The sequence below is a fragment of the Lepidothrix coronata genome, unplaced genomic scaffold (genome assembly GCF_001604755.1).
Source record: "Lepidothrix coronata isolate B3197 unplaced genomic scaffold, Lepidothrix_coronata-1.0 Scaffold191, whole genome shotgun sequence".
NCBI lineage: Eukaryota > Metazoa > Chordata > Aves > Passeriformes > Pipridae > Lepidothrix > Lepidothrix coronata.
Genome location: NW_016690371.1, coordinates 1 through 27,613, shown reverse-complemented (window position 1 = coordinate 27,613; position 27,613 = coordinate 1). Strand labels below are relative to the sequence as shown.

Below are 27,613 nucleotides of genomic sequence, written 5' to 3'. Positions count from 1 at the left end.
TAAAGGGGGATGTGTGAAGCAGATGCATGTTGAAGGAGAGCAAGGGCTTTGCTTTCCCAGAGGACTCAGCAGGGAGCTCTGGAAACACTCTTCTCAACAAAAAGCATCAGCTAAATGCCTCCTATCTGGGGCTCTGCTGCAGTTCAGCAACTGAACCTCTTCAGTACTCAAACCCTCTTGTGGTTCTGTGGATAACACATGGGTTTTTTCGGTCACCTATATCTAAGATTACTCTGAATATGTTTTTAATGTGAGAATTTAAAGTATTCGCTGTGTTTATCCGCATGGTTTTAGCTGCATGTTAATAAAAGCCCATCCTGGAATGCTAGTAGCTGGAATGCATTTCTGTGAATGCTTTAACTATTTGGCTAATTGCCTTTGCAGTGTTTCTTGTAAATTTATTTAATGTTCTTATATTTATATTTTCAACTGTAAAAAAAAGTAATAAATTTGCAGCAAATACAACACATAAAATATATAAACTTTGTCTTTTAGATGAATGTGTCATTAATACTGGCCTGTATTACAATTCTTCAGATTACATGAACTGCAGTAACCTCTTGGAGAAAATGCTGACCTAGCTGTTACATTAATTGTCTCTCACGGATTTTACCTTTCACAGTTCTAGAAGATTTGGATTTTAGCAGAGAAAACCGTGGTAAGTCTGTCCGGCCAATGCCCGTCCAAGTCTGCTGAAGCTCTCCCACAAGTATGCTATAAGCAAAAGCACACAGCTGCATTTGGCTTCAGTAGTTAAATTCCCAATGAAAACACATATTCCGCTGTCACTGACCTGCTTGGAATCTTCCTTTTGTTTCTATTTTTTTGCACACTAAGATATGTTAGGCTTCTTTAAATAATTTTTATTTTATATATTCCTAGGGGTGGGGAGCCCTTTCTGACTTTGCCACTTAAAAGCACGCACATATTGTAGCAAAATTTTGTGCTCATACCAGCATATTATTTTAGCTCAGTGAATAATCATCATCATTAAACTAGCTGAAAATGTGTTTTCACATTAGGTGTTATGGTATCCTTTTGGTACTCGGTCTGTTGGGCACTGCTAGGAGTTTAGCCATGGCACCCAGAGCTTGGGGAAAGATGCAACCCCTTCCCAGAGCACAGAGTAAAACTCTGTGCATCAACTCGTGGGTGCAAAGTTAACTTGGGGACATCTGCAAGGAGGTTTTAAGCTTAGTCATGGATAAACAGCAACCTGCCATGTACAGCTGGCATCACCTTGCTCAGCAAACCTGTTCCCTCAGTGCAGGCAGTGTCTGTAAAAAGCAGTGCCCTGAAGCAAGGAGCTGGTGTGGAGTTTAGGGGAGTGAACTGGTCCAGGTCTTGGGACAGCACAGCTCTGGCAGATGGAGATGGTGAACCTTCAAGTAGTGCCTTGTCCCTTCCTGGTGAAACCTATAGGGTGTAGGTGTCTGATATTCGCTGAAGGAAAGTGTCTCCTTTGAATGCTGTTCTCTCAACCATGGTTGTCAGTTACATAGTCAATGAAGGAAGCACAGCAAGAAAAAGTTACAATATTAAATCTGTTAATGCTGCAATTTCACGTGAGAAAAAAAAAATGGAAAAAAATCCTTTTTGAAATGAGTAAATCCCGCACCTTCAGCTACTCTGCAACATCTGTTTAGTGCTTCCACACCCATCTACACTTCACACTTTTACTTCCTATTGCCAGGAGCACAGAGGGAAGGTGCTGAAGATTTTGCAACTGAATGTAACACATGTTGTGGTTTGTGTTTGTAAACTTCTTGGTTCTATTTGCCTGACATCCCTTATTCCTGCTCCTTGCTCCTGTTGGGGAACTGCAGACTGCGGTAAGGCAGGGGCAAATCAAGTCAGAAGCCCAGCTGCTCAGTGCCCCTTGGGAATGCCTGTGGGAATAGCAGGTTCGTTTCCTTCAGAAATCTCGCAAGTCTTGTTTCTTTGTTGAGTGGGAAAGCCAAGGCTGGGGCTGAGGTGTGAAAACACCTGATAAAGCCTTGGATTTTTTAGGTTGGTTTGTTTGTTTGTTTGTGGGTTTTTTGTGTGTGTGGGTTGTTTTGGGTTTTTTTTGTTCTTCATTGGATCAGATCTCGGAACTGTGGCGTTTCTTAAGGCTGGGGGGGGGCGGGAAGAAAAAAGGAAAAAAGCTTCCAATAAGTATTCTGATCTTTTCAATTTTATTTTACGAACTTAGAAGAGGATGGATAAAATCGACTTTGTTTTTAACAGATGCCGCATTTTTACAAATGTTTTTGTCCTTTCTCGCGTTACGGCCTCTCCCCTGCTGGGTCCTCGGTCCCATCAGCCCGCGGTGCCCGGTGCTGGCGGGGGCAGGAGGCCGGTCCCGCCCCGCCCCGCCGGGAGGGCGGGCTGGCGCTCCCGCCACCGCCCAGGGAAGGAGGGGAGAGGCCGCCGCCGCCATCTCCGGCTGTCCCCGCCCCGATCGCGGCCGGGAGGGGAGCGGGCGGGCCGGGCAGCCGGGCCAGGCAGCCGGGCTGGCCGTGGGACGATGAGGAGCCGCAGCAACTCGGGGGTGCGCCTGGACGGCTACGCCCGCCTGGTCCAGCGGACCATCCTCTGCCACCAGGTGAGCGCGGCCGCCGCTCCCGGGCGCCTGGTCGGGGCGGGGGCTCCCGGTGCGATGAGGCTGTGATGGGGGGTGCGGGGGAGCTGCCGGGGCCGGTGGCGGCGGGCTGGGTGCAGGGGGGCCACGACGGGGCCGGTGGGAGAACATCCCCCCTCCAGCCGGCGCACGGCCTCCTCCCCTCCGCATCTCCTGTGCCCGCCGGGGGAGGAGCGCGGGGAATGCTGAGGCGCTGCGGATCCGGGCGGTGCTCGCTGTCGCTTGTGTTCATGCACGCTGGAAAGCGTGTGGAAAATACAGCGAGCCTGAGCCTGCAAATTGTTGTACTTTATAATGATAGTAATGTGTTCGTGGCCATCCCCTCCCATTGAGGGGATATATCTCATTGTGATCTTCAGCATCCTCACGAGGAGAATTGGAGGGACAGGTTCCGATCTCTTCACGCTTGTGAACAGTGACAGGACTTGAGGAAACGATATGAAGCTGAGTCAGGGAAGGTTTAGGCTGGATATCAGGAAAAGGTTTTTCACCCAAAGGGTGGTTGGGCACTGGAACAGGCTCCCCAGGGAAGTGGCCACTGACAGCAGAGTTCAAGAAGCAGTTTGACAACGCTCTCAGGCATATAGTGTGATGATGTGATTCTTGCGAGTCCTGCACAGGGCCAGGAGTCGGACTCGATGAGCGAGATGATCCCCTTCCAACTCAGTATATTCTTTGATTCTTTGATTTATATACACACTATATATATATGAATATATATATATATAGTGTGTATATGAGCATGTATATATATATTCATATATATATATATATACACCATTAAGCCCCAGTAACATAAGAGCTCTGAGCAGGGCCGTTGGGCCGTGTCTGTCAGCACAACTCAGTGTGGATCCGGGACAGCGCAGGGCTCCCTGTGTGCTCCCTGCGGCACGTGTGTGCGGCGGGGCACGTCCCAGAGATTCCAGTCTCTTCTCCCGCTGTTAACACTGCTGGGGCTCTGACTCGTCGGACGGGGCTGCCTGCACATGTGAGCAGTGAAAGAATGAAGATAGCGGAGATGGTTGGGGAAGGCCGTTACTCACCCTGTGCTTTTTGGTCAGTGCAGTGCTCTCTGCTTTGTGTGCTCGCTTCACCCAGGCTGGCTCTGAGGACTCACAGTGTGCTGAGCAGTGTCATGCTTCGGTTATAACAGTCTAGTACATAAAGATGAGAGCAACAGAGTTACTTGCTCAAATCAGTTACCAAATATCCTTTGTTGCTGAGAGTTTCAAGAAACTGGAAAGCAGTGAAAAGAAGACCCAAATCTTCCTAGGTCAATAAGATTTTTGTCACTGACTGCTGTTGTGGGCACAGTGTCCAGACACCTGTGAATTGGTGTTTGTGTACTTGTTATTGTGAACTCTTGTATTTGTAAAAAAATACAAGAACATCTGGAACATAAGTGGTGTGAAGAGATAATTTTGCTCTCTCGCTGTGCAGGGGTGCAGGAGATGCTTAGAGTTGTGCTCCTGTCTCTGCCTTTTGTCTGCAGGATGAGATTGGGCAAATCACTTTGGCTTCCAGTACCTGCCTTGCTTTCCATTTTTATGAGATGAAGATAATGATAACAGCCTTCATTTAGAAGAGAGATAGAGCCTCTGAGATCAAAGCTCAAACATGCCCCATAAAAACTGTGCCTTAATGATACTAATATTTAACAATAGTAAAAAGGATAACTAAATGGTAATACAGGAGTTTATATCGGTGACCTAGAATTTTGTAATTGCTACTTACAGTGCCAGGATGAGTGTTTGTGACTGTGTATTGCCTTTTCCACTAAGGGCCTAATGTCTGGGAGACTTCAGAGGTAGAGAAAGGAAAGTTTTCTTCTGTATGTGGAAAGCAAGCCACAGGCTAGAAGCAAGGCAGAGGGACAGCAATATCACAAGGGGGCCCAGAGAGATGCTCAAGGCATGCTTCTAGATTTTTTTCCTGTATCTATGCCCTTTATGGTTTTTCACTGCAATAGATTGAAAATGTTGTGCTCAGCTGGGTGGAGAGATGCAATGCTTACTTGGGTAAGTTAGGATGGTTGTCTTTGGGCCACATGCAATCCTGACTTCCTTAGTAGCAGAATTATCTGTGGCTGGATGGGCTGGGCTGCTGCATTGCTGCTGCTGGTGCCTTCTTGGTGCCAGGGAGGGGGATTTTAGCCATCAGTTTGACCCAGAGCAGCCTGGCAGAAGAGCCAGAAGGCATTTAAAATGCTTGTGAGGTGTCACCGCTCAGGGGGGTGTGGCTGTGACCATGTACATCACAGGGGTGATGTGTGGCTGTGACCATGTACCTCACACCCACAAGCTGCCGGAGTGCAGACCTGGCACACCAACTGTGCTGTGATGGAGGGTGGTGACACACTCGCCTTTGTAGGGGTGCAACAAGGACAACATGTAGTGTGTTAACATTTTGCTTTGATAAGGTGTTTAATACATCGGGAGTCAGGTTTCTCAGAAGCAGCAATTGATCTTGTGTTCATTCCAATCACTCTAAATTGATGTGATTTTAGAGGTAATTTTTAATTCAGAGTATGCATATGTGCTACCAGGCAGACGTGTCCAAAGCACAAGTCCGGACCCTGCACCAGGGTTGACAGTTTTCCTTGTGTGGAACCTTGCAGGATGGGGTCAGTAGCAAACTTGTTCTCACTTTGCAGATGTTGCATTCTGCTGATCAGTCTCTGCTGGTCCTGTTAAAGGTTGTTCAAGGAGGCTAAGACCAGACAGCTGGCTCCTGTCTGTGTGGGATCTGCCAGCAGTTCCATGTACCCCCAGGGGCAGGGGACAGAGGGATGCTTCGGTGCTGTAGCAGAGCAGACACTGAAGAGCACCACCAGAAGGATGTTCTCAGCTGCTTATTACAGCTCTTAAATTGAAGGAGATAAGAAAAAATGTGAATCTTAAGATATGCCCATAAAATAGTAAAACTTAACATCTGTGTACATTTTAAATATTGGTACAGTACTATAAGTGGAAAGCATATGGAACTGATAAGGAAAGCACATCTGTCATACTTTTATGATTAAGCCCAACTGTGTTACATCTGGTTTCACACAAGCAAGCTATCTGCAGGCTTTGCTAGATCTTACAGCAGTTTTCATCTGACAGATCAATGAGACAGGTGCAAATAAAATAGATTTTCAGCAAGATGCCAAATGTGGGCTTATTTGTTTTGCTAGTCTGGTTAGAACCCCCTTGTTTTTGTGCCTGTACTGCTGAAGTTCTTATTAGTGCATGCTGCCCTGTAGGAACTGGTATGTTTTGTGGTTTGGGTTGCTGGGGTTTTTTTTGTCTCCAGATTAAGAGACAGATTTAAAAATAGGATTGGGCATGATACAACAGTTTAAAGTCTTAGTCTAGCAATCAGCTTTCTGTTGCAGCACTCTCATCTGAGAGCCCATGGGTGCTGGTAAAATTCTTTGCTCTGTGGATCTGTATGTGCAATGTGATTTGCAGGATGAGACCTGCTAGTCCAATTAGCAATCACTGCATAGATGTAATGCTTTGAAGTACTAATTGAGCTAAAATCCCTTTGACATCTGTGGGATTAAGTGCACTCAGTGTTTCTCTTGAGTTCTTTAGCACCTTGTAAGTGCTGTAGTTTTCGTATGGTGTCAGCAGGTAACAGAAGCAAATAATTGTAGTTTTTAAGAGTAAACACTTTCTAAAAAATTCAGAGCAAAACCACTTAAAATATTAATTCATATATTATGTTGTTCTGCTAAAAGTCCAAATGTGCATGAAGAAAGACATAATGTGTTGTCAGTCCATGAGAAGCAGCCCCAGTGTGCCCCAAAAACCGGGACCATCTTGTAGAGGAACCAAAGGTTCCCAAATGGTGATAGCTGCCCTTGGATGTGTTTAATACAGCCTCTTGAAGGTAGGCAGGTCCCTCCCTGGGAGCTGAAAAGTCTTTTAAAGTCTTGCATGGGCCATTTTTCTGGGATTTCCATTTTGGTACCCAGAGACATTTTTATTTTTCAACTGGCAGCCAGCCCAACATTGAGTGGGGAAAAATAAACTAAAAGGATCGTTTCTCAGACAACAAGGTGATCTCTATTAAGCCAGGGCTGCAGGTGCATAGACATTTGTTGTCCTGCATGGGAGGGAGAGAGAGAACTAAAGTGTTAAAAATGCTGGGAATACGCTGTCTGCCTCTTCAGATCCTGGGTTTTGTCCTGTGGGCACAGTGCCGAACTGGGACCGGGGTTTCCTTTTCTGCTTGCATACTTGTTCTTCTGTTACTCCTTGCTTGACTTTTCAAGATCAAAATGACGATTTTTAAGCTGTTTGCATTCATATGTGCTACTTTCCCCATCAAACAGGTGAGTAAGGGATCCTCCAGTTGTTACTTGGTTTGTGGAGACCGCGCTGAGGAGGGACTGTTTCAGCAGAGACACATCTCTGCTGTCAGGGAGCCACTAAGCACTGCTGTATTTAAACCATAACAATAGGGCAGACTGTGCCCAGTCAGGTCTGTCAGGCTGTCACCCCTGTGGTGTTCAATGGTCACATGCAAAGCCCAGGAAATTGTAACTGAAGCTCCTCCCCCTCAAAGCGGCTTCTTAAAAATGACTGTGGAAGGAGTTGAGTAAACAGTGTGTGGGAGAAATGACAAATTGGTGTATGTATTCTTTTAAATTTTACTCATCTTTATTATTGTAATCTTTGCCCCTTGTCACGTCAGCCCTGGCAACTGGTCTTCATTCACTGAAATTTTCTGTAAAGGCTTAATTTGACTGAAACTTCTATCGACCTCTTCCTTCTTTGCCTCATTTTTTTATTAGTGCAGAACATACAGCCGAGAAAGACAGTCTTAAAAATTATGGATAGTGAAGTGATGGGAATCAATGATGCAATGAAAAATGTAATGGAGTATTTGGAGTGCAGGAGGCTACTCACTGTGCTGCTTTTCAACACCTTCAGAATTTGTCTTTCTGTACTTTTTCCAAAGGAGAATATAAAAAGGCTTTGCATGCATTCATTTAGCTGTCATAAACCCAGCAGGCAGATATGCAGATATACAGAAATACTTTTTTAATCTCCTAGAAGATAAGTAGTGGTTTTTTACTTTCTCGAGATTATGTCAGAGATCAGATGCATAGAAAAGAATATTTTCCAGACTGAATTTCTAATGTTGACTGGTACTCTCTTTTCCTCACAAATATCTAAAATTTAAATTCCTATTTCCTCAATGTATTTAGAATTTCACTCAGTTACTTAGCTAACAATCCTGTGTGGATGAGAATGCCCAGCTGGATACTGTAAGTTTTACATCCTGAAGTGTTCAAATGAATTTTACATTTCACTTACATGAGTTTGGGAAAGAAAGATGGGACCTCACTTCTGTTGTGAAATTGTGAGCAGCCACAGTGTGCAATCAGCGTGAAATCATGTTTATTTTGTTACCCTTTAATACAGAAAGAAGCGGTGCTTCTTAATGGATGGGACTTCAGGTAGTAATATTTGTTCTTTATTCCTTCTGCCGTGGTTAGAATCCAGTTACGGGGCTGCTTTCAGCCGGTGCAGACCATAAAGATGCCTGGGTTCGGGACAACGTCTACAGCATCCTGGCCGTGTGGGGGCTGGGAATGGCTTATCGGAAGAATGCGGACCGGGACGAGGATAAGGCCAAAGCCTACGAGCTCGAGCAGGTTTGTCAAAGTTTGGCATAAACCAGTTATACTGTTTGTTTTTTTTCATACAGTGGTGTTTTTGAAGAGTGCATTCACACTGCTGCTGTGTCTGGGGTCTGGCAGGGTTTTCCCAGTTTGGAGTACATGTCTTGTTCCAACATCCATGCAGCGTGTGGTGTGCAGTATCCCTGGCAACCTTCTGGCAAGCAGGATTTGGAGAACTGCATGGCAGAGAGGCTAACATCTCAATTAAAATGCAAACAGAACAAAAACGTGTAGGAGTCAAACTTCCATCCGTTGGCCAATTGTTGAAAATTAGGCTTCTGAGAGATTTTGTGCCCAGATTTAGAAGCCTGTCCCTTATGAGTTGTATTGTAGAACAGAAAATCAGGCCTAGGTTGCTTGGATGCTATGGTAGCAATCTATCTGCTAGACCGTTCTTCCCTGTAAGGATGAGCATGCCATTTAAAGTAGCTGTCTTCAGAATGTGCACTTGTGTCATCTCATGGAGGTCGTACATGGTGTGTAGATGTGTTTGATCAATCCAGAGAAGGTAACTCTCCAAACTGGTAAGACTCGTGCTGGAGAATTGGAAGGGGAGGTAACTCCCACAGTTAATTTCTTTACTTGCAGCTGGGAAAGTGGATATTAGAAGTGAGAGTGCAGAGGTGGGTTGAATGGCAAGTGAGGGATTATGGTGCCAGTGTCCTGCTGTCATTTTGAAGTCACTGGGTAAATTTTTTGCTGACATGTCCTGCTCAAACCAAGGAGATCTGTGGTGACAGAATAACCTTGGTTCTGCATGATCATATTTTGAGGCTATAGCTTTTGAGTAAAAAGATGGGGTTGATTTCTTTATTTAAGGCAAAATCTTGTACTTCTCTACATTCAGATGTATGACCCTTTCTTTACACTGGTCACCTGCTTTCTGTTGTACTGTATAAGGAGCAGAAGAAGCTTTATAGGTCTTCCAGTCGTGTCAATGTCTTTCAGTCACCTACCAGTGCTCCCTGGATCTGTCACTGTAAAAATAATAATGATAATAATAATGATAATTAGAGGACATAGAATTCCTCTTATTTCCTTAGCTGGATAGAAGGACCACAGAGAGTTGTTCCACTCTTTAGAGAGGGCCTTTGGGAAAAGGTTTGTTCTTCTAGGTAGGGATGTAGGAATAAAAATTGATGAGTGTATTTAAAAAAAAAAAAAGGCATGTAGAGCATTTTGGGCAAATACACACTTTTTTTACCTTTGACAGGACGTTAGTAGAGTGTGTGAGCTTTATCACTTTTGAATGTTGTTTGTAACAGCTGATGAGGCTGACCAGTGAGGGTGTCACTGTTGTGTTTTGTTCCTGCAGAATGTTGTGAAGCTGATGCGGGGACTCTTGCAGTGCATGATGAGACAGGTAATGTCATAGGTATGGGTTGAATTACTATGTGTTGTATTTACAGAGCATTTCATTGAAGCATATATTTGCTATGTCTTCTGTGGAGTGACTGTTTTTGCATGTGTGTATATGGTGATGTGGGGAATCTTTTTAAAACTGTTGAACAAAACTCTGATCTTGCTTGCACTTTTTTGAGATTGTGCTTGTAGCAAATCAGAGTTTTGCCTTTGCAAACTGATTTTCACTAAGATGCACACTTGTAGTTTAGATCTGAACTCAGCAAGGTAATTTCATCTGATTCTTTTTCTGTAGAAATGTGGATTTAACTGGAGTCTAAAGTCAGAGTTGTGTTTAAGCACTCTGATCAATCAAAATACATTGAAGTGAGGTAACAGGAATTAGAACCTCAAGTTTCTCCTCATCTAAGAAAAGTTGTTAATTTTGAAATAGTTCTTCTGAAATGTTTCAACTTTGAGTTTTGTGGTATTTTTTAGGTAGATAAGGTAGAGAGGTTCAAACGCACACAGAGTACCAAAGACTGCCTCCATGCCAAGTATAACTCTGCAACTTGTGCCACAGTGGTTGGGGACGACCAGTGGGGGCATCTGCAAGTGGATGCAACTTCCCTTTACCTGCTCTTCTTGGCACAGATGACTGCATCAGGTAAGCAGAAGATATTTTTGCCTTTTGTTGCAGTCTTTTTCTATTCTAGCATTCATTTTAAAAGGAAAAATAAAGTAGTAACAAGCTTTAAAGACCTTTAAATAATTATAACTTGGAAGTAATGTTTCTCTGGAAAAGAGATAGGACTTACTTAGGATTTCATGTTTATAGTAACTGGCAGTGTCTATTCCTTTAATGATTACTGGCATACAAATACTGAGATATTGAGAGTCATGTCAGAGAAGTCTCATGTTTAAAGATAGTGTCCTGATGGACAACCAAGTTTCTTCAGAGAGTGGTGACATCAAATCAGGTGCCACTTTGTGCCATCTGTTCCTTTTCTTACTGGTGCAGTTTTATCTTGTGTTCCTCTCTACTGCACTCCTCAAGGATTTGTTTCCTTACATATTTTTCTGCCCTTGGAGACCCTTGAGGTTGACCCCTTCCTAGTGGGCACCTGGTTGTCCTGGAGTTCCTCGACAGAGCACTAAGCAGGCAGAGGGGTGGGGAGCTGTGGGTATTGGTATGCAGTGCTCTGAAGATCCAGAGCTGACTCAGATGTCTCTGCTTTGTACCCACTGTCTGAATGCCACCCCTACGGGGTGTTCTTTGAAACCGTATGTATTAGTGGCATTTGAAGTATTTTGTCAGTAGCAAGTATTGAGGTTTGCTGCCTGACCTACTGAAATCAGTATGAGTTTTTCCTTTGATTTCAGTGGGCAGTAGTTGGTAGCAAATAAACAAAAGCATGAAACTTATTGAAGAGTAAATATTTCAGTTCTGATACAGTATAATTAATCCCTTCCCTTCTTTTGATCAGGGTTACGTATTATCTTCACCCTCGATGAAGTTACCTTTATTCAGAATCTTGTCTTCTACATAGAAGCTGCCTACAAAGTTGCTGTAAGTAGTTATTTATATGTAAATCATCTGAATGCTGCTCAGGTTTACGTGGAAAATTATTTACTGATGGAGAAGGAAAACAGGGACTTGCTTTTTTCATGAGAAGGTATCAGAACCTGTCAGTACTTTACACTGTGAGCAGCATCTTTGGAGATGTTGGGAGGGCTGTGGAGGATTTGCTGCTGCATGGGTGAGGTACACCTGTTCTGTCATAATAACAGAGGGGTTTTTAATTGATAAGGAGTCTTTCTGCTGTGCCTTTTGCAACCAGACATGTCTATCTTGTATTGGCCTTTTTAGCCACCAGCACGCTTGTAACAAACGTGGGTAGAGCCCTTCCCAAATCTTTGTCCGTGAAGCCTAGCCATGATGATGATGATGATGATGAATAATATTTCCTGATGTCTAATTAAAATCTTTTGGGCCCTTTCTAAAAGAGCAGGATGGTAACAAGCGTTCTGGAAAGTGATAAGTTGAGGGGACACAGGGAGAAACATGTACGGGGGAGGGATTAAGGGCTTTGTGTGTTTTGTGAAGGCAGTGATTCATGACTGTATACCTGACCCTGCTGGAGTATACTTTTATGTGCTGCTCTTTAAACATGAGCAGGGTCTCTTTGGAGACTTAAAGCCCCTTTTCTTTCCTTCTTTTTTCTTTTTTTTTTGAAGGCCAATTATAAGCTAATTTCATGCAGGAGTCTGGATTTGTTGTGGGGCAAGGGGGGGAAACATTGTGTTTGTATATAATAATGCCATTTTTTTCGTCATGATGTTGTTGCAGGATTATGGAATTTGGGAACGTGGTGATAAGACAAACCAGGGCATCCCTGAACTGAACGCAAGCTCCGTAGGGATGGCCAAAGTGAGAATGTCTTCCTGACACCTCCTTCGTGGCTGTTGTGTTGTGCTGAAGGGCTCTGTCAAACCCGATCGCTCCCTTTGCATAGTCTTCTTGGCCACTGCAATAGTTGACTGATTGTGTAAGAATTCTTGTTTGGGTGTGAGTGAGTATTTTTTAGCGTAAAATCTTTGGGATAATGGCTCTCATTGAAGGACCTCAGCACAGTTGTTCCAGGGATTGCAAGTAGGGTACCAGATTCATTGAACTGTGAATCTAATAGATTCAGTAAGGTGCAGTCTCATAAAGTGGCCTCTGGTTTTCTTTCCCTCTTTCTTAATTCTCCAGCCCCAGTATCATATGTGATGTTTTCATGGTAAGATTAAATCTGATGTAAATTCTGGAAAACAGCAGACTATCAGTCTAAGAAATTCTTCACAAGTAATTCAGAAAGAAAAATAAATGAAGATGTACTTTAAAAAAAAGTGGATATTTCTCGTTCCCCCATAGCACAAGGTCACAGAGATACTAAAAGAAGTTCAGAAGACCATAAATGTAAATGTGTAATCAATAACTACTTTTCACTTGGTGTCTGGAGGACTGGCAGAAGACAAAGATCATTAAGGTCAAAGGTGTATTTGCATTTCAGCAGGGTTTGTTAGTTACCAAGATCTTGTGTGCATTGCAAGAGGGAGAAACTGCTGGTCTTGGCCCTACAGTTCAGTTGAACAGTGATGGGGCAGTGTCTGTCAGGGCAGTTGTTCCTTAGATGTCCACTGTGAGATTTTTTTACCCTGAACATTCTGGTGTGGTCTCTGTGTGACATCCAGACCTGTTGATGTCGAGATGATCTGCAGAACTTGCTGCACAACTTCTCTGGGGATCTGAGTTCAATAGAAGTGCTGTTTCAGATGGGAGCTGGTGGTGGGCACAGTGAAGGGCCTGCTGCAGAAGCTGAGGTAGATGCTCTTTGTTTTAAATGTGCTTCAGGAATTCTGTCCCATACCTGCTTTGTGTGGCTACCCATGGCAACAGCACAGCACAGAGCATATGCCTTTGAGTGGTTCTCAGAACCTTTTCTGCACCATTAAAACTGTCCCTGGTCCCAGCTATCAGTTCCTAAACAGGACTTTCTGCCACTGTCAGGAACATCTGCTGCTGTAGTGCTGGTCTAGAGAGAGGGGCTCTGCAGAGGCAGTAAACCCATCTTTGTGTTGGAATAAGAAAAATATCCTTGCTCCTCTGCAGAGAGATAAGGAAAGCTGTCCTGTGTGGTCCTTCCTTTGTCAGAGAAGCTGCATGTCCATGAAGCTGCAGGACAAAACCAGGCAACAATTCAGTGTTACCACAACCCTATGAATTTGCATTTCGGAGGAGGGCTCTGCTAGCCTGGCCCTGGCCATCCAGTCCTTTCTCTTTTCCTGTCACACTCCCTGTGTGGTGCTGCACACCCCAATTCTTCAAAGTCAGGTTTTGTAGCCTGCTAGGTTAAAGTAGGAGTGTCAAATTGAGTCAGTGTTTGGGCTGATAGTGTCTTCACCAGGCAAGTGCACTATGGCCAAGAGGTATTTTATGTAGTGGTTCACCTGTTGGCATGGAGCACTGTGTGCCTCAGTTGGCTGTGGGGAGATCAGACATCTCATTTCTCTTCCGCTCGGGAAGTGACGGTATCAGAGAGGTGCTGAAGGTCTCTTCTTAAGGGGTCAGCCTTTGCTGATTCTGGGTTGCCTTGAACAAGTCTTCCTCTTTGGGCAGTTCTTCAGGCAGGAGGAGGGAAAGGACACTGAATGGGAGTTATTTTGGAATGTAGGACAGGACATGACATTTATAACTAAGTACTTCACTGTTTAGATGATGTCTCAGTGGAAGCCCAGCTCTCCATTGCTTTGCATTGCCTTTAAATTGTAAGAAGGATCACCAGCACATCAATCATGTATCCAGCTAGTGAAAAGACAGAAATATTTACTTCTTCTAAAATACTGCCAAGCTTCCCTTTAAATAAAAAATGTCTGTGGAGCAAACTTATGTCTTATATAAACTCCTTCAGAGGATAAGCACAGGTGCTATGGTGTATACTTGGTTTAAAAGGTATCTAATGATTTTGGTTTGTGGTTTGCTTTTCTTTGAAGGCTGCTTTGGAAGCAATTGATGAACTAGATCTTTTTGGAGCTCATGGAGGACACAAATCAGTGATTCATGTTCTTCCTGATGAAGTAGAACACTGTCAGGTAAAATTAGTCTTCTCTTTCATTTGCTAGGGGAAAAACTAACCCTCTCCCTTTTGTTTTTAAATGAAATGTTGATTAACTGAACCAAGAACTCAATGTAATATGGATGGCTGCAGGCTATGCTGTTCACCCTGTTCTAGCAGATCATGAGAAACTGAGTGGCGTGAAGCATTCGCATTCTAACTTGTTTAAAAATAACTATGCAGAGAGTTCCCTGTCAGTTTGCAAATAATATAGTCTGTTCCATTTACACTTGACATAGTCTTTTGAAGTATGTAAATTGTTTCACATCCGTTTCTTCTATTCTTGTTTTGCTCAGTCTATTCTATACTCCATGTTGCCAAGGGCATCCACGTCAAAGGAGATAGATGCTGGCCTTCTCTCTATTATTTCTTACCCAGCTTTTGCAGTGGAGGATCTAAACCTTGTTAATGTAACCAAGAGTGAAATCATATCCAAATTGCAGGTAAGAATTTCCTTTATTTTTGTTTTACAGAAAGAAAAAGAAACAGAACCTCTCTTTCTTAACCAAAAATTCTGATTAAACAAGGGTTGCCAGACTTGGTTCATCTGTGCCTGTAAGAGAGGAAGGAAAATCTCGAAGTGACCCTTAAATCTCAGCACTTGTTATGTTAGTCTGTGAGGAAGAACAGTATGTGTAATTTTCTGTAATTTTGTGTGTTTTTACAGGGCCGCTATGGCTGCTGTCGCTTTCTCCGAGATGGTTACAAGACACCCAGAGAGGTACTTCTGATGTGTATTTTCAGTAGGCATTAGGAAGAATTTTATCTCTTCTTTATAGACATACTTTGTCTTATTTACATGAAGGAGTAAAGTTCTCCATCACTGCTAAGACATCTTAGTGGACTTGGAGGTAATCCAGGTATCCACCCTAGAAATGACACATATGTGAAGGAGGCTAAGGGTTTGAAAACCATTTATTAAGGACAAAATGTAATTAATAATTCTGAAAGAAATTGATCTTTAGATATGCTTATGGTGTCTAAGCAGAAGCAGTGTCCCTGAAGCATTTCAAAGTATCTTTGAACCGAAGCAAAGCCAGGATTACTTGGGTGACACATTCTGAGGCTAGGAAGGGTCGATTTGTCTAGGGAAACATTAAATGAGTTTGAGGCCGAATGTAAAAAAGCGAGGAGATTGCATGGAAACTATTTCTGGTGGGTTTATTGGTTTTTAGGTTTTAATTACTTGTATAAAACAGGCTACCATTATGATTGGAATATGGGTGACTAAATTAGCACTGTGACTAAACAAGTGTGTTTGAATTTTTTAGGATCCAAGTAGGCTACACTATGATCCTGCTGAGCTCAAGCTCTTTGAGAATATTGAATGTGAGTGGCCAGTATTCTGGACATACTTCCTAATTGATGGAATATTTAATGAGGACAAAATTCAGGTGAGAAAAGAGAAATTGCTTTCAAATTGCAAAGCCATTTACCCACGGCATTTTGGAACTTTGCTCCATGTTTATTTTGGGTATCAGTCGGATAGGGTGGAAATAGTCTTCAGCCATTCTCACCTTCCTGGGGAGTTCCTGACATGATAGAGGAGAAGGGTTGTGCACACTGGGGCCTTGTTGCCCTATCCCTCCCTGGCTTTGTTAGCTGGTGTGGTAAAACTGGGCTGAACAGGGTTTATATGCCTAGTTTTGTCTTGTCACCAACCTCGATGCCCCTTTCGCAATTACTTCAGGGTGAGAGAAGCTTCTTTTCCCCAGCCTCTGTGGCTTGGCTGCTGAGAACAAGATTCGTGCTGCTTTAAGTCCTGTTGTATATTCCGAGAGATTTGGGGTTGCCTTATGAGGAGCAATTTCATTTTTACTAGTTCCATAATTCGCTTCATGCCATTACTGTGTCAAGCACCCAGTGGTCAGGGCAGCTAAATTGGTTGTAGCCCTCCAAAGGTTATGGTGGCACGTGGGGAGAGTTGGTGAGTTAAAGAGCAGCAAGTAGCCAGGACTAAATGTATTCAGATCGGACCTTCTGTGGATTGGTGGCTTGAAAGAAGTAAAAAATAAATGTGATTTAAAATTGCCTAGTATGCAGAGGGACAGGAGATCGCTAAACTCCTTAAAAAATAAAATGACATCAGGAACAAAACAGAGAATTTCAGACCAAAAAGTCTTCTTTCTGTACCAGATGTTGCAAATCAAGTGAAATACTTACTGACACTAGAAATGTAAAATGTTTCCTGAACACAGTAAAAATGTGTTTTTACTGTGAAATGGTGAAGAGAGAAATGACATTATTTCATGAGGGGGGAAATCAGAAAGTTTACTGAAACTTCAGTCCTGTCAATAAAATAGCACTTCATGAAGCAGTTTCTAGAACTTAGGTGGATTATCTGGGACAGTATGTACCTGTTTGCTTTTATGTTGTGCAGACAGGCTGTGCTAGGGCATGGTCAGGGCAATTACTCCTGGTTTCCACTGTTTAAACATAGCTGAATGAGTCACTGAGACACTGAGATGAGTGTCTAGTCTTCCCCAATTACTGCTGCAAATCTTAGAAAAACAAGCACCCTAAGGACTCAAAAATAGTGGAGAAGGACAGGATACTGAAAATGTGAGTGTACCATAATGTGAAACTGTGGGTTCCTTACTTTGTGTGGTCCCCTGTACTCAGGAATAGCAGAAATAGGATTTCAGAGTCAGGTACTGTTAGTGCTTGAAAACAGATTCCCTCTAAGTAAAAAAATTGGAATGGGATAATTGAGAAATGGAACAAATAAGGAATCTGGTAAAAAGAAAATATATTACCTGTTCTTTATTTTGTATCAATCTGCTGCTCATGTTTGTGATTTGTTGTCTAACCATACAAGAAAATGATTTTCTGTTCAGTGAACTTAGATATTTTTAAACAGTTTAAATCAATTTTAAGCTTTCCATGGGACAAATTTTTAAGCAAATCAGTTAAGAGAAACTGATTTCCCAATCCTGCAAAGCGGAATTCAGTAAGTCATAGGCAATATGCATGGTAGAAAGCTGACAATTTATACACCTTGCACTCTGATGGATATTGGCAATCTGATGGCCATGTCCTACATTGTCATCCTTTGCAAATTTCATGTAGGATTTGTTCCAATGACTTCTTTATAGGGATGTGTTAGACATTTTGTGCTGCAGAGGTACATTACAGATTAAAGACGAGTGTTCATATTTCTAAGGCTGATAATATTGAGATGCTGGAACAGTCTCTGATAATTTGAACCCTGTTCTTCCATCAGTAAATCATGATCCCCCCCTTTTTTTAATATATATGAATATTCATCAGAAAAGTATGGTTGGAAACTGGTAAAACTTTACTGTTTCGGTTTTGCTGACTGTAATGTGAATTCTTACTTTTATTTAAAAATATTTCCAGGTACAAGAGTACAGAGAGGCTCTGGAAGGAATACTTATTAGAGAGAAGAATGGATTAGTGCTAATGCCTGAACTGTATGCAGTCCCTCCAGACAAGGTATTGTGAAAATGCAGCATCCAATTTGGGGTGCAATGTAGAGATAGCAAGAGGAATGGTTTTATAGTTTTTCCTGTATCTGAAAATGAAAAAAGACTACTGCACATTATTTGAAAAAGTAAGAGACCTCTCACAGCTCCTGCTGAGAAATGATAAATTTTAGGTTTCCACATTGCCCCATTTCTTCCTTGGAAATCTGAGTGTCTGTGAAAATATTAGAGCATGTCTAAAATTTTACATGCTTGTAGCAACATACACATTTAAGAAGTGTTGATACTGACTTAGGAACTCAAGCTCAATGAAGAAATAAAGCATAGACTGTCTTTTCTGTCTAGTCTATTGATTGATTGTGCTGCTCTTTTCCAGAGCTTGTATGGGAGACAGAAACAGGCTTCAGACGGATTAGTATTTGGGCTGGGATTTTTGTTTGTTTTCTATGGGTATTTTTTTTTCCCCCATCTTTGCTGTTACTGTTTATCTGATTCTCCCATTGTGACAGAGAAATTCAGATGAGCTCGTGTGCTCTTCCATGCTATTTGCCTTTGTATCCCTCCCTGCCAACTTCTTCTCCCACTCCAGGCTTCTCAGCCCTCACTCACTAAGGGTGTGGAGCCTCCTGGGTTGGTCTGAGCTGGTCAGCCGACAGCTGATGTCTTGCTCGCAGGTGGAAACTCTAAATTGCCTTCCTAGTGGGAACAAGCGTGTAAGAGTTCAGAGCCTTCTTGTGAATTTTGATATGATGATAATAATCTGACAAACATGCCAAATAAACAGGGTAGATTTTGTCTATGTAAAGATGTAATGTAGGAGGGTTTTCCCCCTGCCCTCAGTAGGTCTGTATACTGCAAAACCAAGGCAGTTGTTCTTTTTCTAAATTATAAGTCTGCTCTTAATTTTTGCATTGGCCATCCTTGCTAACACAAGGTGGAATAGCCTTAATTTTTGGAAAACAGCTTTATTTTAGAAAGCTAGGTAGACATCAGTGAAGTTAAAGTGTCATCTTGGAAGGGTTTGGAAAGCAGACATCCAGTTACCTATGAGCAGCTCAGAGGGAAGGCAGCAAAGGCATGATGAGAAGAAAGTGGAAGAGCTAACACCGAAGCTATAATTGCATGCAGAGTCCCTATTCATCCTCCAGCTTTGAAGGGTTGGGCGGAGTACAAAAAGGAAGCGTAGTTCCGGTCCCAAAAAATGTACAGCCTTAAAAGTAAAATCAAGAGGTGTTTAAGTCAGTAATAATGGCAGGTTAACAAGGGTAGATGATAGAGCATATGTTTTCAAGTACTTACATGTTACCAATTGTTCTTCACAACTTCAGGGCAATTTTTCTTGCTTATGTATTTGTTTTCAGGTGGATGAGGAGTATGAAAATCCTCACTCAGTGGATCGTGTCCCAGTGGGAAAGTTGCCACATCTTTGGGGCCAATCATTGTATGTCCTGAGCTGCCTGTTAGCAGAGGTAATTGTTTCTTGTATAGTAGGTAAGCATGTATTTCATTTTGTTTGAGATGGCTTGAGCTTTAAGTACAATTTGGTTGTCAGATAGGGACAATGTGTTTTCCAGTAGAAACAAGTACAAGAGCCATGAAAGGGTGACTGAGTGACTGAGATTTCAGGAGCTTTTTTTTTTTTTTTTTTTTTTTATATAGACATGCAACTGTCTGTTTCTAATCAAGCTGAATAAGTTGTCAGATGGACTGGATTTAGGGTTAGGATAGAGGACTCTACCAAGGCAAGGCTGATTTGGCTGTTCCAGAGCCAGGATTTTGTGCTGTTTCAGCTCCTTACTCTGTGGCATAATGTGTCTACTGAGTTGTCCCGTATTAGGCAGACTAGTTAGAGGAACTACAGAATATCTCTGTGTAGCTACAAAGAAAATCACTGGCCTGGCTAAATTATGTTGTCAGTTGCCGCAACTCTAAAATAGGAAATCTGAATATGCAGATTGTGTCAGAACCATTTTCTTGTTGTTCCAAAAAATAGTGCATCCCTTGTTCTTATTGAATGTACTACTTGGTGGCCAGGGTAGATAAACCAGGCCTTAAATCCTGCTGTACTGAAAAAATACTTCAAAAATTGGTTAAGATTTATTCTAGATATCAGAAGCCTTTTATTTCAAATCTCTTTGTTTCCTTTCTTTTCTCTTTCTTTTGCATTTATTCTAGGGATTTCTTGCTGCAGGTGAAATTGATCCCTTAAACAGGAGATTTTCCACTGGATTTAAACCTGATGTTGTGGTACAAGGTGAAGGAGTTTTTTCAGCATTCTGGGTGAATTGATTTGTGTGGTGACAAAGTCCCTAAATACAGGAGAGAAGAAAGATATGTTAAAAATAAGTGGATTTTTGCTTGGGACACAGATGCTTTAATGAAACTGTAGACAGAGAAAGGGGTTTAACACACTTCTTTAAAAAAAAAACTTGCTAAAATTTTAAGTCGTCAGGGACTGGAGAGTGGAAAACTTAATCTTATAGAGAAAAGGAGAAGCTTGATGCATTCTAGAAAAGAAAAAGCAGGACTGACTGGACATGGATCAGTTTAATTAGGTTTCTGTGCAGCCCTTTCCCAGAGCAACTGCAGAGCACTGGGTGGGGAGAATCCCTGTCCACAGGGGTGAGGCAGCCAGACTTAGGGCTGGCTTTTGGCTGCTGCAGGAAGTGGCTTCTTCAGTTAGTGCAGGAACAGGCAAAACCAGAAAATTAAGATGAGGGCAAACACCAGCTGATCAGGTCTTTAAAACTTTTCAAGGGCTTGTACTGCTCTGAAAGAGCAACCAGCTTGTTTATGAGGAGCAGCATTTATCAGTGATACTGTGACCTGGGCTGGTGCTTGTTTGTCCCCTGTTGGTGTCTCATGGCGGTAGCATTTTGTTATTTTGAAGTGCTTAATTTCCAGTAGAAGTAGAGGATTATTTTTAGCATTCTTTGACAATTATTCACAATACAAGGAACAATACTGAATTATTAGTCCCAAACCAACAAGCCACCTATCATGGGCGAAATGTCAAGTGGGACAAGAGATGGATTCAGGGTCTGGATTGTAAATTCCACTGATTTGGGGAATTTTTTTTCTCCTTACCTCTGCCATTTTATGTCCTTTGTAACACTTATTGCTATACAAGTAACAGCACCTGTTCCCCAGGGATTTGGCTGTATTGTTACATTGTGCTGTGTTAAAACCACAAAGATTTTCAAGTTGTGTTTCCTCTTGTTCTATGGGGTAAAAGCCTTATCTGCTAAAAGCTACTGCATGATCCAAACTGGTGGAACTGAAAGAAATAAGAAGAAACTGATAAAGTCTCAAAGAATCTGCTGTAACCTCAGCAGGTCTGATCCTGCTTTGAGCAGGAGGTTTGAGTAGAGACCTCACGAGGACCCTTCCAACTTGAATTACCATGTGGTCCAAAGTGGACAGGAGTAGCAAGAAATATTGAGAAGCAGAAAATCAAAATCTGTCTGATGCCCTCTTGCAATCCCTTTTGTTCTCACGGGCTCATAAATTAAGAAAGATGTGAGGTCTTTGGGCCTTTTTAGTTAACGAAATGCATTAGTTGAGAGGTGACAGTAGAGATAGTCAACTAAAAAGGGTAGAACATTGTTTCTTAGTAGTGTTTTTGTTTTCTGTTATGCAGTAACTGTTTTAGCAGAATCTAATCATATTAAGAACCTCTTGCAAGACCGTGGCATCAATGTCCAGAGCATTGCTGATATCCATCCTCTCAGAGTGCAGCCAGCTCGCATCCTGAGTAACCTCTACACCATGCTGGGTTAGTATTGGAACATGAGAGCTTCTCTACTGCTGTGCAAGGTCTTATTTTAAGGGTCATGTTTTGTTTTTTGTTTTTCTTGCTTCATACTGTCTCAATTTCTTTAATTTCTTTTATTTAAATCAATTTCTCTGATCTAAAAAAAAATGTGTTTGTGCAAAGAAGCTTAACAAACTTAGAACTTCTGTCTTAAATAAGGGACTCAAACAGGAAAAAAAATTGCCTCATCAGAAACAGTGGTGAAAGTACCAGTTTCCCCGTGCCCTCGGAGTTAGGCAAGAACTGACTCTTCTTTTGTCCTCCAGAAACTACTTCAACAGAGAAACCGACTTTATTAAAAATACCTGGAAAAATACAGAAAAAAAATCAAGTGTTTCTCCTTTCAGAAGTCAGAGTATTTCTGTTTTAAGTCTGGAAAACGGGCAGTGTTATTGCCATTACTCCCAGCAGGCAGCCTGGGAAGTTTTCTGCTCCAAATCAGGGAAGCCATGCTGCTGCTATCAGAGCATCTTTGGGCTGTCCAGTTCTTGCTAAAGCTCCTTCTAACCCTGAGCTGAGTTGAACTGCTGAAACTCTCTGTCTCAGTTGCAAACCCAGAAACCTTTAGAGTTTTTTTAAGCTTGGGACTGAAAGTACATTCCAGTTCCTCAGCAGTGGTCCTCAAGTCCTGTTTTCCACAGAGCCTGAGAGCCGAATTAAATAAAAGCCCCCAAACTCCAACTGGATCTAGTAGTTGAAAATATTTTGATAGCTGTTACTTGATAATCCTTGCTGGAATTATTTGGGTCATGCTGGAAAACCTGTTACATGTATTCCTAATTGAATTTAGTTTTACTTCTTCAGGCATGCCAGAACTCATGACTCAAAACTGTGGATGTTACTACAAAGTAAAACTGAGGGGGAGTGAATCAGCACTGGTAGATTCCTTTACAGTGTGGACAAGGGGAGCACTATCGTGCTTCTTTATCAGCCTGAAGCATGTTTCCATGGCAATTTGGTTACAGATAATGCTGAGGGAGAAGTAAGAAGCTGCTGATTAGATGAACATTTTTTTGTTGTTGTGGTAGTTTTTGGTTTGTGGGTGTTGTTTTTTTTCATTTAATACGAAGCTTATTTTGGAAGCATCCAAAGTAACGGGGCCTTCAAATAAGTTTCAAAAAGTATGCCCTTTACACAGAGAAAGGAAATGGTATATGCTGCTTTTGGGAAAGAATCTGTCTCTTTTATCACAAAGTTCTTTAAAAAAATGAAACAATTGCAGGGCTTTGCTGAAGCTTATATTTATTTCATTATGATTCATAATAGCTTTCTTTCACTAATGGGGGATTGTGAGTAGGATGATGTGGCACACTGATACACTGTTTTTAACAGTGACTTCTCTGGGAATGTTCACACTGGTATTTTTTCAGACACAGGATTGTTTGGCTCATATTCCTTGTCAGACAGATTCAAGTCAGCTCCTGGCTGCTGGTGCAAAGGTTGTAGTGCAGATCATTTGCTAATAAGCTCTAGTGGGAAAAGTGGAGCTTATTAGCCTGATGAAAATCTGTGTTTGTATTTGGATGTACTTTGCATGTTGATTTAACCTTCTTCAGACAAGAATTTTTAAGGTTCTATAGTGAAAGCACTGCAATTTCTGTGGTATGTTGATGGCCTGGTTTTTGTAATGTCACACCTCCTGTCCTTGATGGGGAAGCTTTGGGTAATGACTGTAATTATAAGACCCAATTCCATGGTCATTGGAGCCAAAATTTAAATTTTTAATCAGGCCTTTGAAGGCCTCTGGCTGTTTTATTGGTGGTTGCTACAAAACCGACCAGTGTGTAGGATCTCACTCTGTTACCTGTCTTCTGCCTTGCTGTGAAGTAGATTTTGCTGTCTGAAATGGTTATTTTGGAAAACCACACAGCAAATTCTAGCTGAGACCTTTTTTCTTTCTCTTTTCTTCACAGGCCGGAATAAGAAGATGAAATTAAGTGGACGGCCACACCGACACATTGGAGTGTTAGGCACCTCCAAGCTGTATGTGATAAGAAATCAAATATTTGCTTTTACCCCACAGGTGAGTATGTAAAGCTGGCAGGAACATCACTCCTTATTTAATGGCAAATCATTAGTGAAGCACTTCGCTTTTGTGTGCTGTCACTGTACTTTAGGTAGAATAGGGCTGATGCAGCAGATGTGCTTTGCTTTGCAGGGTTTTAAAGAGTGATGGATAATCAGCATGGTAGAACTGCTGATAAATCTCTCTTCTGTCCTACAGAGTTTGGCTTCTTTGACTTCTGGCTTAGGAGAACACAGAAAATCAATAGTACAAAGTTGTTACTGATCTCTGCCGAAACCAATGTTCTAGGTAATGAAATAGTTTCTGCAGAAATACATCCCTTAATATTGCTTTATTGAAAAATTTAGCACCACATAAGGGTGCCAAGTACTGTAACCCCCAAGTGATGAAGATGTGATCTTTTCATTATATTGTTGAAAGGGTCGGTAGTGCTGAGAAAGGGATGTTCTGTCTTTGTTTTCACTTTAGTGCATTTTTTCAGTGTAGCTGGAAGTTTGGATCCTCACAGAATCAGTGGCTCTTATTTTTACATTTAATGAAATACAACACACTTATTCCAGTAGAGTTATTCTAGCAGCTGGTACTAGGAGGCCAGTCACCTGCTCCAAGCATGTACAACTGGAGCAGGATAAAGAATGTTTCCACCCTTCTGAGTAGATGTTTGACTAATGTAGTCTTTAAACTCTAGTGGAAGACATTCAGTGGACTCTGTAGAATGCTTCTGTAGTGCTTCATAATGCCCAAACAACACCAGATTTACTACAAAAAAATGTAGCTCCCTTGTCATTCTTCCCCACATCACTTGATCACAAGCAGCTTTATAGCATGTTATTTGCTGTGTTACTCCCCTAAATCAATTTTCACCTTTGCAATTAAGGGAAAAATTCCTTAGAGACATGGTTTTTTTCAAAATACCTCTTCATTGACATCTTACTTTGTAAGTAGGACCCAATATTCCAGCTGAAGTCTTGCCATGTATCAAGTATGGACGTACTTATTAGTATATTCCAAAATTGCATTTATCTTTACATTAGCAACACAGTGACAGTTCCTGCTTATTCTGTGTTTGACTAAAACCTCCATAACATTTTCCACTGTACTTTGTAGCCAGACATTCCCCCTGAGATTTTTTTTTTTGAGGTGGATGGAGTTAATGTTTAATGTCACTTTCCTATGGCCAGCAGTTAAGTCCTCTTATTGATCTTGACAAGTGTCCACAAATTATGTGGTTTTGTCGTTTGTATTTCATTCTCTTTTCTATGAAAATATTGATTAGGTGTGGGGCAAAGGCTGACTCCATTCAGATACACTGTCATTCTGAAAAAACGGTTAAGAACTATCTTCTGACAACAATTTTAAAAGTAGTTCTGCCTTCTCGGATGTTTTTTCTTCAGCTCAGTAGTGTGAAAATTTGCAAAAGTTGAGAGATGTCAGCCATTTTCTTATAGCTACCATCTGATTGCTCCAAAGAAGGAAATTGGACTAATTTGCTGAGATTGGTTTTTGGCTACATTGCTTTATCATTTTGTAATTATCTTGGCTGTCTCAAATTGGCTTTGCTTTCCTATGCTTTCAGGCACTGGAATTGGCCTGACTTTTAAAATGGCTCTTCGTTTTTAAAGACAGGCAGTGTGTTTTCTTCTCTCTGGATTTCTTGTTCTTCCTGAATCACCTGAATTACCAAAGCTAATTGCGAGCGGCTCAAGGATTGTTTTGGCTAGTTCTTAATTCTTTCTATGAAGTAATTTCTCTGGACTTTACCAGCCTGAATTTACATGCTCTTTACGTGTTTGCCCCTCCTCGAGGCTTATGGGCTTCCTTAACTTTTGTTGTGGCTACTTTGACATACTTGCCATTATTTGTCCAGCTTTTTTGTTTCCAGCTCCTGAAGAAGCCACGTTAGTCTCTTACTGTGGTTCTTGGCTTTCTGCTGTAAGTGGGAACAGCATACTTTGCCACTGTACATTTAATGTACCTTTTTCCCACAGTAACTGCCAGCTTTTCTGTATTCTGCTTGACTTTCAGATTGTTCCCAAGAGACATCCAGTTATTGGCTCCCAGTCCCCAGTGTGCCCTTAAGCCTGTTTATTGTTTTTGTTGCTATTGTTAACTTTTTCTTCCATGTTTAGAGTACTCCCATCTTCCAGATCACAGGATAGTATAATTCGGCATTGGGAAGATTCTGCTTCATGGGTGTGATTGCCTACTTTTTTTTTGTATGGCTCACTTTGATGGTCAGTCTACAAGTGTAGAAAAATGGACCCTTGCACAAGCATGGATTTCTTTTTTCACAGTCTCGTGCCATTTGTGTTGTGGTCAGGAGTAGCTCGTATGGCTTTTGTGACTGATTTAAGAGGGGAAGTAGAAAAAAATAAGAAAAGCACTGAGAACTGCTCCTATGTCATGTTTTTCTCTTCTTTAGTTTGCTGACCAGCATCACTTCTATCTGGCTCTAGACAATCAGATGATTGTGGAGATGCTCAAGACAGAACTGGCTTACCTCACTTCTTGTTGGAGGATGACAGGGAGACCAACCCTGACGTTTCCCATCACTCACACAATGCTTGGTAAAAATTTTCTCTGTCTCAAGCAGAGTATATTACTGCAGGGGAATAGGATGGACATCAGTTTGAGAGGAGACAGGTGGCATGACTTCTAACTTCAGAAGTACAGTTTCATTTTTTCCATGCTGAATTTGGATGACATGGTAGTATTTCATTTTAGTTTTACCCCCCTTTATATCCTTGCATCTCCAAAGTATTTCTGTCTAAAGAAGTTTCATAGAAATCCCTTTGGAACTTGTCTTGAGTGGGTTGATTTTTGTCTTTAGAACTTGTCTTGTGTTTTGTTTGCATGTTTGTTTGGGATTTTTGAATAAGCTAGTATTGATATCAGTTTGGGATTCTGTTTTAAATTTGTCTGATTTGGGTTTTAGAGAACACCCAGTAATTCACTTTGTTTGGACATGGCAGTTTAAGAATGTGTTGGTTAGCTTCATCTCTTCCATTATTCTTTTTTAGTTGATGATGGTACTGACATTCATCCAGCAGTTCTTGCCACAATAAGAAAATTAGAGGATGGTTATTTTGGAGGTGCAAGGTAATGTCAGAACCCCCAAATTATTATCTCCATGATTTTTTAAATTAAATGCTATAAAAGTGTCAGTTTTGAACTTGTCATAGTGCACAGACCTTGTACTAGAACTCTGCAGAGAAGGAGGTTTCAGCTTTAATTGTTACATGGCAATCAGATGGTAGCTGGACCTCAGATGCAGTGGAAAAGAATTGTCTCCCAAAGGGTGTACCATCTCTCAAAGTCATCAGTGGATAAGGAAAATAAATGCCAAACCTGTGGAAATAAAAGATCTTGGTCTTGGCTGGGCTTCTGTTATTAAGACGTAAATTATTTTCACAGTTATTGGACATGATTTAAACATAAATTGCATGTAGTACTAGTAAGCTTATGTGTTCTATTCATCTACATATAAAATATAATGCCACAGTACCTCCCTATTCTCTTCTTACATGCCCTCTCTCAATCGGTATCTTCCTTTGACAATCAAATGTTGTCATGGTTTAACTGCAGTCAACAACTCTGCCCCACATGGCTGTTGACCCATTCTCCCCTTAGTGGGAGGAGGGAGAGAACTGGAAGAGTAAAAGTGAGAAAACTCTTAGGTTGAGATTAAGACAGTTTAATGGGTAAAGCAAGAGCCACACATGCAAGCAAAGCAAACCAGGAAATTTATTCGCCACTTCCCATGGGCAGGCAGGTGTTCAGCCATCTCCAGGAAAGCCAGGCTCCATCAAAGGTAGCTGTGACTTGGGAAGACAAACCCCATATCACCAGTCATTCTCCCCTTCCTGCATCTTCCCTTGGCTCTGTATGCTGAGCATGACACCCTATGGTATGGAATGTCCCTTTGGTCAGCGGGGGTCAGCTGTCCCAGCTGTGTCCCCTCCCAACTCCTTGAGCACCCCCAGCCTGTGCTGGTGGGGTGAGGTGAGAAGGAGAAAAGACTGTGATGC

At 41.8% G+C, this 27,613-nt stretch overlaps 1 protein-coding gene across 1 annotated transcript; it reads left to right on the top strand.

The window, feature by feature from the left end:
* The first annotated feature begins 2,450 nt into the window (after nt 1-2,450).
* Nucleotides 2,451-26,688, top strand: LOC108505450 (phosphorylase b kinase regulatory subunit alpha, liver isoform). Its single transcript, XM_017831443.1, has 17 exons — nt 2,451-2,587; nt 8,115-8,273; nt 9,616-9,663; nt 10,140-10,308; nt 11,129-11,211; nt 11,992-12,072; nt 14,178-14,276; nt 14,596-14,742; nt 14,967-15,020; nt 15,571-15,693; nt 17,660-17,755; nt 19,107-19,214; nt 19,921-19,999; nt 21,386-21,520; nt 23,473-23,582; nt 26,008-26,152; nt 26,606-26,688. Exons 1-17 carry the CDS (start codon nt 2,510-2,512, stop codon nt 26,686-26,688), a joined length of 1,797 nt encoding a protein of 598 aa, XP_017686932.1. The 5' UTR covers nt 2,451-2,509.
* The last annotated feature ends 925 nt before the right edge of the window (nt 26,689-27,613 follow it).